Consider the following 13530-nt stretch of genomic DNA (forward strand, 5'->3'; position numbering starts at 1 on the left):
GCGTGGGTGTATGGGTCAGGCTGCCTGAAAGCAGATAGAGGAAGGGTTGCCCTACAAGCACACCAATTTTGCACTCCTAGCTTGAAAATTGCAGTCACAATGAATTTTTGAAATCGAGACCGTTTTAAAACGGCACTGGCACTGAGCGCACAATTACATCAGACCGTTTTAAAACAGCACTGGCATGGGGTGGGTTAAACTCATTTACCAAGCCTTGCACTTCCCCTTCGTCCTCAGTTAACATCCACTACTCTACTTTGTATCTATTTTATAACTCCATCCAGATACCGATTGAAGAACCATGGAGACATGACACATTCTTGTTTCATCAACTGGCACAATACAATGAGAATCCCATCTCATGTACAGTATGTTTCAAATTTTTTGATTTCTCTGCTATGTATTAGCCAAACTTTAGAAGGATATTTATGCCTTTCTGAACATGCAGAGCAGAAGGTTAGGTTTTCGAACCTCTATACAGAGGGGGGTCACTGTATGTGCAAAAGAAATGGGTTAGTTTCTGGAACAACTGTATACGGTATTCCTTTAAAAAGAACAAGACAAAAGTATCCCCAAGAAATCACATTAAAACATCTTTGGACACTATTTCTGTTCTGTTATCCACAAACTCTACACTTGGACAACTGGAAGGCAGAGTGTGGTGTTGCTGTTACAGATTTCTGTAACTTTTGGTCATCTGTTTCTCAGGTAAAGTAATCCAGATATTTCTTCTCTCTTACTGTTTGTACATTAGCTGTGTTATGCTTCAGGTGAATGTTGAGAGAGCAGTTGGATCATGGATGCCTGATGTACAGTACAAGTCATTCATCAGGCAATGCAGCAGAGTAGCTGGCATGGACCGTGCTGAGCCCAGCTATAAGGTAAGGGTTGTTGCATGATTCATATCTTCATGCTGTGCCTCCTGGCTGTGTGTGCATAAAGTGATGTACAGTGCTATCAGGTTCGTTGATACAATATGCTGGTCTGATGGCCGCTGATGTTCCAGGTCCACAGCTGAAGTCACATCACTGAAATAGATGCATCAGCAGTGTGATCTTCAGGCAGCTGTTTGAGTTATAAATGGTAAGTGTGGTCGTGTGTGGGTTCACACTTTGTGGTGTTGCCTGGAAGAATACCTGATATAATTTTTTGAGCACATGCAATTAGAAGCACCTTATGCATTTCATATAAGAACTCTGAACCATTAATGTACTGCAAGGGTGCAATGTGGATAAAATAATTATTATGTTGATAGATTATGGTATACTATAATGCTGCAAATGTGTATAGAAATCAAACATGGGGAAGACTGAAGAATGTAGTGGTCATTTTTATCCATATGTTATGGTTTAGTAATCATGATTTTTATATTGACAGTTATGATCCAGTATTAGTGATCTGTGTTGATATCTAGTGTTTAGGGTTAATAGGTATTTTCTGACATGACATTGATGTTGGCTATTTATCAACTTACATGTAAATTGTAAGATGGGCAGTTAGGTGAAGTAGAGTGGAGAACCAGCAGAGTTTGGCAGGTATTAAGAGAACTCAGAAGAATGATGTAATGGAGGTGATTAAGGAAGCACTACATATGAAATCAGAGTGTGAGGAAATAATTGTGGAACCACATGTGAAGTGTGAGAAGGAGTTTAGTGAAGAGATAGTTGTAGAACCAGATGTGAAGATAGAACTGGGGTGAATGAAACTATCCGAGACACACTCACCCTTTCAGGTGAAGTCGAGCTGTTCAAATGTCTGGAGCGTGGCAAACTGTTCACGTGTAAAAGCCAACTTACCCGACATGAGGTAGTTCATTGCGTAGTGAAGGAGTTCATGTGTAATGTGTGCGGTAAACTGTTTAGCCAGAAATCTCATCTGACGAGGCATTTGGATATACATTCAGGAGTCAAGGAGTTCAAGTGCCATTATCACGGTAAACAATTTAATTTGAAAAGTAACCTCACTAAGCACCTACTTATTCATTCAAAGGAGAAGTTCAAGTGTAATGACTGTGGTAAGCTGTTTGGTACCAAAGACAACCTCACCCAGCACTCACTGACTCATTCAGAGGTGAAGTTCAAGTGTGATATATATGGTAAACTATTTAGACACAAAGGTACCCTTACCCATCACTTACTGGTTCCTTCAAGAGTAAAGAAGTCTTAGGGTGATTAGTATGGTAAATTGTTTCAAAAGAATACACCCAGGCATGTTACCTTTCACTGAAGTCAGGGAGCATTGGTGTTTTGAATGTGATGTGACACTGTGTCAGGAGCTGCAAGAAATGCTGTTTAATTATATGGTAGGATTTTTTTTCCTTGTTTAACACCCTAGTTAAAAACACTCATTCTTTCAGTCTGTAGTTGTATAGTAGACCCTTGCTTTACTGTACCCCACTAAACTGCATATTGGATTTAATGAGCACTTTGAGGTCCCTGGACAAGTCATCATACAACCGGATACCATCTGGTAAATGGGAAAAACCATGTGGACCTGCCGGACAACTCTGCGCCCACCAGACATTTTTTTTTTTTTTTTTGCGTTAACGCGTGCTGAACATTACATGAGGCGCATGATGCAGGCTTGCCAGAATGTCTCCCCTGTCCGGAGTGACCCAGAATTCAGTTACTAATGCTGGCAGTGGTATTTTCAATCCGCATAGGCTAGTCATGAAGTGTTATGACAAGGGTGTGAAAGTATGGGCCACATAAGTGTAGAATGGGTATAGTTTTCCTTTTTAGTACTGAAATATGCTATTTCACTCAATTATTTTCCATTGTGTGCCTGAAATCTCACTTCAGGAGGGGACCATCAGTCTTACTGGATTATCAGCTTTATCAGATTAGGTTTGTCCCCAGTTGATCCAGTGTACTGTAGAGAGGGTCTACTGTATGTATAATATATTCAAGCTGATATGTGACCTTAGACCACTGTATAACAAGTCATACGTTGTGTGTACCTGAACAGATATTCTTTCAGAATTAATAGTGTTTTTTACCATGCTTTAATATGTTTTTACCATGTTTAACAGTGTTTTTTTTCCATGTTTTGTGTTTTTTTCCAAGCACACCTACCTCACTGCAAACAATATTGACATATAATAAGTAAGTTACATACTGTAGCAGAAGTCCATGTATAAATCTTTTATCACGTTTTTCCAGGGCCGCCTGTCCTTCATTTGATGAGGAAGTAAAAAGTACCAATATTAAGATATCTTTATATTTGAATGCTACACGAGGATGGAAGCTATTGAATGTATCCATATGAAGATATCGGAAATTCCAAATTATGATGTCAACTGTTATTGTATATATGTACGAGTGTATTTCATTAGAAAGTGACCTCTCAGATTCATATAATGTATTCAAAAGAAAATGCTACAAGTGTTTTACTGCTAACGTTTACACAGGAGTGAAACATGGCACTGGGTGACAAAGAAATTTCTACGGTACAATTCTCAGAACAGCTGCAGGCAACAGTAGAATGGATGGTGTAAATAATGAAGAAAATTCATGAGCATTTTAGAATGGAGGAGAGGGTGACGGGAGGGAGGTGTGAAGTAACGTGAATGGCTAAAAAGAAATATACAGTATGGGGATGGTATGGACATAAACAAAGAGAGTGAAGCAGTACAGTCATTCCCCAACTTGTGCACATTCATCTTTCGTGGATTTAACTTATGTGATGCTACAAGCTCTATGGTACTATGAGCTCTATGGTGCTACAAGCTGTTGGTGCTATGTCTGTGATGCTACAAGCTGTTTGGTGCTATGAGGTCTATGGTGCTACAAGCTGATGGTGCTATGATGTCTATGGTGCTACAAGCTGATGGTGTTATAAGGTCTATGGTGCTACAAGCTCTAATGTGCACACTGACACGTATTGCCCAGCTATTCCCAACAATAAAACATTCATTAGGGCCTGTAACAATAGAACTACCCATCTCTCTCTCTCTCTCTCTCTCTCTCTCTCTCTCTCTCTCTCTCTCTCTCTCTCATAGACCATTTTTTTTTTTTTTTTTTTTTTTTAATATTTCAAGACCCTGCCCCACAAACTTTGGAACTAACTAGGCAATGAGGAAAAGATTGTATCGCATTTGAGCCGTCCCTGTACACGTCCTAGGTTATTATTAAAACTTTCAAATACTGTGCCACTATACCATTGTTTATTTATAGTATACTAAGTTAATTCACATGGCAAATGCTGTAATTATACTTAGTATCAGTTCAGTGTTTACTCATTACTCCAACTTTCGGGTCGCTTGTTGTACCTTCCTTCGGATGAATCCTGACGGACTATCATTTAGTGAACATCTGTATGATTGCACAGTTTTTCCTGTTCCTGCTATTAAGATGCCATTATGTAAAATTATTTACTGATTTGTCTAAAGTAGGCTATGGGAAAAAATAATCGTAACCAGCACAACATACATTACATGCTATACTGAACTTATAAATATAAAAGTAATGGTAGTGCACTCCGTAATTATTCTAAAGGAAATTATATATCAAGCATCATCACTATAATATTTGAGGGCTTCACTTTTACATATAAACGGCAACACAGCAATGTCCCTGCCTTTAAAACAGATCATTACATGAGGCTGTTCATTTATGTGGTATTTTCTCAATGTGTGATGAACTCATTGCGGAAAAATCAAAACATCTGAAACATGCACTGGTAGAGATAGGGTTTTACACTGTATTTAACCAGTTGTACATATTCTTCTGAAAGAGCTGGGAAGATGGTTGTTTCTTTACTGTTCATGTTGGAGAGCACTGAATTGATTTGTGTGTGGTGGTGGTAAGGCAGCATAGGCTAGGGATGGCTGTCATTGTGATGACTCTTGGTTTGGGGCAACATGGTCATGGTGGTCACATGGTTCGCCTCAGAGACATACTCCACCTTATGTGAACCACAGCAGGTCCTCCACAGCCATTGATGGAGTCTCCCGCAGCTGAGAAACGACAACCGCTTATCCACAGCCTTTGGGCTCAGAGGACCTGGAGGCATCAGTTCAACAATTTAGAGTCCAGTTAAGCTTTTACTGGCACTCTATTCCTGAAACTATGAAAGTAACAACTCAATAATTATCTACAAATATACTTCACAATAATGTAAGCAGAATCTTGCCAACATTGGTGTAGTTTCAACTTAATATTTGTACAGTCATAAGAAAAACTATCGTTACCCCTAGGGATGCTCGATGCGAAAAGAACGTTAGGTGGGTTATGTGGGCGGGTCCTTGCTGTTCGCTCATCCCCTATCTGTTGTTGCCATATCACAATCCCATTCCATGAGTTGGAATAATAAGCAAGAATCAGCCATACGGCGAGGAAATATATAGGACGTGTTTGCGTTACCCTGAGTGCCCCGCCGGGGATTAAAAACGAAACTCAGAGCGTTTACTATTTTCCTACTAATCAACACGTATTATCTATGGAACACAAGAAATAAATTATTTTTAAGGTTATTAAATCTATAGGCATCGACTTTTTCTTTTTTTTATGATAGTCTAGCAGGGGTGCACGAGTTCATTTGTTTGCTTTAGATGGCTGGTTAGATGCTTCAGAAGGATTCTTCAGACGTCTAGAGGCTGTTTTGGAAGCAGGGGGTGGGTATACAAAATATTAAAGCAATGAGACTGAGCTCGTATTATTATTTTTCTTCTACTCAACATTCATTATATGTGAAAAGCAATATATATTAATATTACGTTGAAATTTACTAACTTGGCATGTATCGGCTGAAGTACTATCATACGTCTGGCATGGATGCAGGTACTCATTGCCCATCTGCATGTGTGTTGCAGACTTTACACCGTTCTGTTATACTTTTATTTAATGAATTCGGTGCTGGATAATATAACGTATTGTTTTTATGCATGAAGGCCAAACGATCAAATTAGCTTTTATTATCTCTAGACACATTTTAATATATGTGTCTACGGGTTTGCGGTACAAACTTTCCTGTGCTGTCATTCCACAGCACTTTGTTGTTGTGTCATAGTGCATAGCTCTTAAGGGTAATGATAGTTTTTCTTATGACTGTTCATATTATCCAACAGGTTACCAAAAACGATTATTATGGTATGGAACTAAGTCTGATTTGGGGTGAGCTTGTGTGAACAATTGATATATGTAAATATAGCCATGTAATGGCTAGAATGAGGAGTGGCTGGAAGAAGTTCAGGGAGCTGTTGCCTCTCCTGACATTGAGAGGGCTGTCCCTCGGTGCTAAGGGATCTTTGTATGCAGCATGTGTTAGTAGTGTAATGTTATATGGTAGTTAGGCTTGGGCAGTAAAGGAAGAGGATATTCGCAGACCCAAAGGTACAAAAATGATAGTGATTAGGTGGATGTGCAGTGCGTCCCTGAGTGCATGGCCTTGGGGAGCTAGATTTATGACGGAAGAGTTGAGAGATAGAATGGGACCGGTGTGTATCGGTGTTGTGATGAGAAGGGGTAGAATGAGACTGTTTAGGTATATAGAGAGGATGGGGAATGATAATTGGGTGCAGAAAATGAAAAGTGTCAACGTTGGGGGTAGGGAAGCAAGGGGTAGACTGAAAAAGATCTGGGATGAGGTCATTGGGTGTCACTTCAGGGATACAGGACTAAATAGGGAAGTTGCCAGAGATCGAGCAGCAAGGAGAGCCGCCATTAGGTGACCGAGCCAATGCATGCAAGCATGTTGGAGCCTTGAAAAATTAAACCAATGAATCCACCAGATCTGCCCTTTTCAGTCTGTCTCCCTCTACTGCTGGTTACATCATGGGTTAAAGCTTCCAAGGCTTCACCAACTTTTAAGTATTGAAATCAGTCTTGTGAAGTATGCAAGAACTGACTAAGAGTTGTTATAATAGAATATCCTAATTTTTAATTCATTGTTCTTGGCACCACTGATTAAATTTGTGGGCTTTAATAGAATATACAAAATATATGAGCATACTTCGAGACCATGCTGAGATTTCGTGGTATGGCCCCTCTTTTTGTGGATGCACCATTGAAAATTGAAAGTTGATCGTATTTGAGTGAAATATTTTTGTTGTATCATTGATAAAGGCTTCAGCATGCTTGCATGCATCTGCCTTTGTCACCTAATGGTGGCTCTTCACGCGGCTCGATCTCTGGCAGCCTCCCTATTCAGTCCCTTATCCCTGAGGTCACGCTGCATGACTTCATCCCAGGTCTGTTTCGGTCAGCATCTTGCATCTCTACCCCCGACGTTCACACTTCTCGTTTTCTACATCCAGTTGTCATCTTCCATCCTCTTCACATGCCCAAATCATGTCAATCTGCCCCTCATCACAGCACCAATATGCTCCAGTCCCATCGTTCCTCGCAACTCTACAGTCGTAAACTTAGCCCCCTCAGGCCTTACATTCAAGGACGCAATACACATCCACCTTATCAATGTCGTTACTGTACATTTGAGCCTACGAATATCCTCATCCTATACTGTCCAGGTCACAATGCCATACAGCATTACACTCCAAACACATGCCACATACAAAGATCCCTTAGCACAGAAGGGGAACCCTCTCAATGTCAGGAGAGGCAACAGCTCCTTGAACTTCTTCCAACCACTCCTTACTCTAACCACAAAGCTAGCTCTAGCCCCACCTCCAGTAAATAACTTGTCCCCTAAATAACAAAACTTTAATACACTCAAGAAACTCACCAGCAGGATCAATCCTTTCACACCTGACTATCTCTATATGCTCTCCTAGACTCACTCCAGACATGGAATCAGCATTATGCACCCACTTACCACAAATACTGCACAAGATGAAATTACTTCCCACACTCTTGTGGCAAACTGCACATGGCCACTCTCCCTCTGCTTTGGTAGTGTTTGCATCTGATAAACTATGGTATATTTTAATTTTCAGATTCTAAAGTTGAATATCCACCCAGTTCCGAGGAAAGGAAGTTCCTCTGACCCCTCTGATTACAGACCAATAGCTGTCACATCTTCTCTTGGTAAGGTAATTGAAACTTTAATAAGCACATTCTTAAACATCTTGAATCCAAAAACTTAATTAGTGATAGACAATATGGTTTTCGCCACGAAAGATCCACAATTGACATACTCAATCTCCTAACTCACATTATCCATCAATCAACTGACCTACATGGAGAAACTTATACAGTAGTCCTTGATATTTCTAAAGATTTCAACAGAGTATGGCACCGTTCCCTGCTGTCCAGACTCCCTGGCTATGGACTAACGTCTTTTGTTCCTTTGATTTCCTCATATCTCAGTGACAGGAAAATAAGGGTAAAAGTAGATGATGTATATTCCAATTTCCACTCAATTAACGCCGGCGTGGAGCAGGGATCAGTTCTGGCGCCAAACCTGTTCCTGGTTCATATTAATGATCTCTTATCTGTCATCCACAACCCCATCCACTCACATGCTGATGACTCAACCCTACATAGTTCGTTCACACTCAGACACCCATTGACAAAGTCTAATATCTCTACCTTTCAACTCAGTACAGCCATTTCCTTAAATCAAGATCTATCTACGATCAGTGAAGGGGGACAAAACAACCTTGTCTCATTTAATGCTACAGTAGTAAAACTAAATATATACAATTTACTAATAGACAGATATTCCAGATTCGTACATTACCTTCAATGCTACTAATATTCCCATCTCCAAAAGTATTGAAATTCTCGGCGTCTCACATAACATTGCCCTCAGGTGGACCTCTTATGCTAGATCACTTGCTAAAACAGCCTTAAAGAAACTTGGATTATTGTACAGAGTCCGTAACTTCTTCACTGACGAGCAGTTAGCTATAATTTATAAGAGCTATGTGCGCTCTCAGCTTGAATATTGCTCACCCTTTTGGAATGGATGTGGTGAGGTTGCATTTAAAGAACTGGAAAAAATTCAGAACAAAGCTGTTAGATTTATTAACAAGCCTGCCATTACAAATAAACTACCTCCCCTACAAGTAACAAGGAATGTTGCTTCCCTTGCATTATTTTACAGATGTTTTTATGGCAAATGCTCAGACGAAGTTGTGTTCATGTTGCCACCTCTCCATGCCTTCCCTCGTGCTACACGGGCATCTGGTAGCGCTCATGACTGGAATATCACTCAGCCATATTGCAGAACTTCTGCCTATCAGAATTCTTTCATTCTCCGAACAGCATCTCTTTGAAACTCGCTTCCCCAGAGTTGTTTCCCTCCAAACTTAAGCCTACAGCTGTTCAAGTCTAACTGTTACAGATATTTTATGAACAGAGGACACCAGTAATCTGGTGTATGGGTTATTTTTTTTATTCATTTTTTTTCCTTCCTCTGTTCTGTTATTTAAACAAAAAACGTATTTTGAAAAAGTGGTGTTGGGTCTGTATAAATAAGCAGTGACACAGTTGTGTTCAGAACATTAAAATGTTCTCTGGAACTACATTACCTAAGCCTAGAATTATGGTGTTGCCATTCTAATCGCCTTTCACAACATACCGGTACTTCATGACAGCAGTAGCTGACAGAACAGGAATTACTGCTGGTGCATTGGAACTCAGCCATACTAACACGGTCATTCCAATCTGCTGCTGCATCACCACTTGTTCCTACCAATGTTACCAGCCCTGACTGTTGGTGTACTACTACCAGGAACAGCTTGGTCTACCAGTCCCAACCACTGATAAACAGTACCACCATCTGCCACTACTGGTGCTAGTCAGTGTACCTTCATCTAGTTTGTCAGTGCTACCAGAGCTAACTGTTGGTGTGCCATCACAATATTACCAGTGCTGACTGTTGGTGTGGGCTCACCCCCACCCGGGCCAACCAGTGCTGAGTGGACATTACAACGGCAAGACAGCTCACCAGTACAGAGGGATATGAGGTTGCTGATGATGAGGGTCATGATGATGCCAGTGATACTGAAGTAGCAGTACGAGACATCATAGACGGTCCTGCCCTCACTCCTGCTGGCACCATACCACACACCCTCAAACATTTGCATATGTAAAGAAATAAACTCTCTGAATCATTACCAGTGAATAAGAACAAACACTGTAGTCATGTCCATGTAAAGAAAAAATGAAGTAGTTGAACTGAGTGCAAAAATTATTGTGATATGTCTGTTCATTGTTGCTGGAAAGTTGATATGGAAGAATTATCATGGAATAAGTGAGGCATTATATCAACACACTCGCTGATTGATGAACAGGGTGGTTTTACTAGTGGTTGGAGATTTATGGATCAAATCCCTGTAATGGAACAATGGGAACTGCTTGTGATAAGAAATGGTAGATCTTTATCATAGATTTCGATTATATAGGCTCCATCATGCTTGCCAGCATCGGCCTTGGTCACATAATGGCAGCCCTCCACGCTGCTCGATATCTGGCAGCCTCCCTATTTAGTCCATTTTCCCTGAGGATTTGGAAAAAGCATATGCCAAGGTAACCAGAGGGGTATATGGAAGGTTTTGTGTATGTATAGTATGGACAGAAGACTATTGATGCTGTTAGGAATTTTTATAATGGTAGTCAGGCTTGTGTAAGGGTGTCTTAAGTCTATCTATCTATCTATTGCCAGACGCCTTAATCCCATAAGGGGTGGCCACAAACAAATCGCCTCCATGTCGCCCTGTCCCCCGTCATTTCACTGCCCCGCTCCCAGCTCACACCCCCCTCTCTCATACACTTCTCCACTCCAGCCCTCCATCTCATCATTGGCTCCCCTCTCCCTCTCCCCCCCTCCATCTCGCCCACATACACTTTCCTCGTCAGTCTCTCACTCCATCCTCTCCACATGGCCAAATACCTCAGTGTGTTTCTCCTAACACTTCCTATCACATCCACATCCACATCACAACGCTCCTTCACATCCTCATTTGTCAATCTGTCTCTCCACATGACTCCACATGCTTCTCTCAAATAATTCATTTCCACTGCTCTCACTCTTCACTTCTGTCCCTCCACCAAGGTCCAAGCTTCACTTCCACATGTTAGAGTTGGTATCACAGTAGTGTCACGTAGTAACTTTTTCACTTCCATGGGCACATCCCTGTTTCTTATCACTGCTTTCAAGGAACCAGCAACCTTTCTTCCTTGTTGTACCCTTTCAAGCACTTCACCCTCCAAACTTCCATCCTTACTCATCACACTACCCAAGTACGTAAATGGTATCACATCTTCCATTTCCTTCTCATCCAGCCTCACTGTGCATTCACTGACTTCACTTCTCTCAAAGACCATAACTTTACTCTTCCCTACATTCACCTTTAGATTCCGTTTCTTACACACTCTCCCAAACTCATCCACCAAGCCTTGGAGCTCTCCTTCGTCTTCACTCAACAACACAGTATCATCTGCAAACAACAGTACAAGTAGTTTCCAAACACTGCGCACTCTCACTAGGGCCACTCCAATATCCTCTGCTCTCCCTTGTATCTCTTTTATAACCCCATCCATATACAGATTGAACAACCATGGAGACGACACATCCCTGCTTCAATCACACTTTCAAGTAGAAAAATTCACTCAGTTCACTATCCACATGCACTGCAACCTTAGCACCCTCATACATACGCTTCACAGCAATCAACAACTTCCCATCTACTCCATAGATTCTAAATACTTTCCATAATTCTTGTCTATCCACCCTGTCATATGCTTTCTCCAAATCCATGAAGACCGCATACAACTTCCATCCTTCTCTAGAAACTTTTCCACTAAATATTTAAGAATTAATATCTGATCTACTCGACCTCTCCTCCTCTTAAAACCTCCCTGTTCTTCTCCAACTAATTCCTCTGTTATTTCCCTAACTCTGTCAATGAATATCCTACCATATACTTTTCCTATTATACTAAGAAGACAGATGCCCCTATGATTACCACACACTTCTTTTTCCCTTTTTCCTTTGTGCAAGGGAATAATTATACCTGACTTCCAATCCTCCGAAGCTCTACTCTCCTCCCAGGCCAATCTGCACATCTTCCACATCCATTCTACTTCTATCTCTCCCACATGCTTCAGCATTTCACCACACAGTCCATCAATTCCTGGGGCTTTCCCCATTTTGACTTTCTTCATTGCTTCCACTACTTCCATTCTACTGATTTCTTCCTTTCCTCTCACATCCCTCCTTCTCCCAGCCCCAGCCACTTATACTCGCATTAATTTCATTGTCTATGCTCAACAATTCCTTAAAGTGTTCTCTCCATCCGCTCATATTTTCTCCCTTGTGCACTAGTAATCTACCATTTTTATCTTTCACTCCCCAACTAAGTTCACTGCCACCCTGTCTAATTCTCTTTACCTCTTTCCAGAATATTTTCTTACATTCCCTCCACTTTACTTTCAAATTCCTTCCATATTCCTCATCCACTCTCTTCTTGCTCTCTCTCTTATTAATCTTTTCACCCCTCTCTTCCTCTCCACATATAGTCTCTCTTCCGTCTCTCAACTTCTCCCATGCCCTGTTTCTCACCCACTCACTATAACCTTTCTTCTTTTGTGCCACATCCTGTCTCACCTCTCCATTCCACCATTCTGTTCCTGGCATCCCTTTTCGTCTTCTCTTCACCCCACACACCACCTCACATGTTGCACAAATTTCTTCCGTGAATATCTTGCACACACTTTCCACGTCTCCCATCTCGCTCCTCCACTTCTCTCCTATATTCTGCCTTTTTCTCATCCTCTTGTAACCTTTCCACTCTCCTTGCATATACCACTTCCTCCTGTCCTTCCTTTCTACTATTTCTCCATTTCACTTGGACCATGATTTTCACCTCCACCAAGTGGTGGTCAGAAAGTCCATTCCCCCAACCTATATATACTCTTGCATCCATTACACACCTTCGCATCCTTTCATCCACACACACATACTCAGTCATTGTCTTCCGTTTATTCAGTTCATCACCTACCCTTCTCAACACTCGCCATGAATACCTATGGATCATTTTGTACCTGAAGACGTTACCAACCCCTTCCCGGCACAATTGTCCACTAAAACACTGCCAGTCTTAAGAGTGTGATTTAATATCAGTGTTAGAATGAGATAAGTACGAGTATGTGTAACAAACTCATGGCTTTTCAGTGTACATATCATATATTGTGTATGAATGGGTTTATTAGAGATTAAAAAAAAAAAAGTCAAGCTATTGAGAGAGGGATGAGGACAGTAACGAGTGGTGAAGGGTGGATTATCTCAAACATGGTGTGGGCAGATGATGCTGTGTTAACTGCCGAACAAGAGATTTGAAGATTGGTGCAGACTGTTGTGAATATTTGTGAGCATCGTGATCTGAAAGCATATGTAAATGAGAGCAAAGTGATGGTTGCTGAGGGAGAAGGTGACTCCCAGTGTGATGTGATGGTGTATGATGAGAGACGTGAATTAGTGACAGATTCAGTACAGAGGTGGTATAGTGGAGAGTGGTAAATGTGCAAAGGAAGGGAAAAGTAGAGTCTCACAGGAAAATAAAGTGGCAGTTGCTATGAAGATACTGATGTGAAACAGGTCCAAGTATATTGGCTATGCTTGAGG

At 41.1% G+C, this 13530-nt stretch overlaps 1 protein-coding gene across 1 annotated transcript in view; it reads right to left on the reverse strand.

Annotated features, from left to right (window-relative positions):
* Nucleotides 1–1728: 1728 nt before the first annotated feature.
* The window catches only part of LOC145399292 (sodium-coupled monocarboxylate transporter 1-like), a 38748-nt gene continuing 26946 nt past the window's right edge, over nucleotides 1729–13530 (reverse strand). Inside the window, exons 10-12 of the mRNA XM_080271962.1 lie at nucleotides 9772–9953; nucleotides 2393–2466; nucleotides 1729–1875 (exon numbers count right to left, since the gene is read on the reverse strand). Of these exons, the coding sequence (XP_080128088.1) occupies nucleotides 1729–1875; nucleotides 2393–2466; nucleotides 9772–9953 (403 nt within the window). The remainder of the gene's footprint in view (nucleotides 1876–2392; nucleotides 2467–9771; nucleotides 9954–13530) is intronic.

This window comes from Coenobita brevimanus, chromosome 48, assembly GCF_032717465.1.
Source record: "Coenobita brevimanus isolate Jiangsu-jjx chromosome 48, ASM3271746v2, whole genome shotgun sequence".
Taxonomy (NCBI): Eukaryota; Metazoa; Arthropoda; class Malacostraca; order Decapoda; family Coenobitidae; genus Coenobita; species Coenobita brevimanus.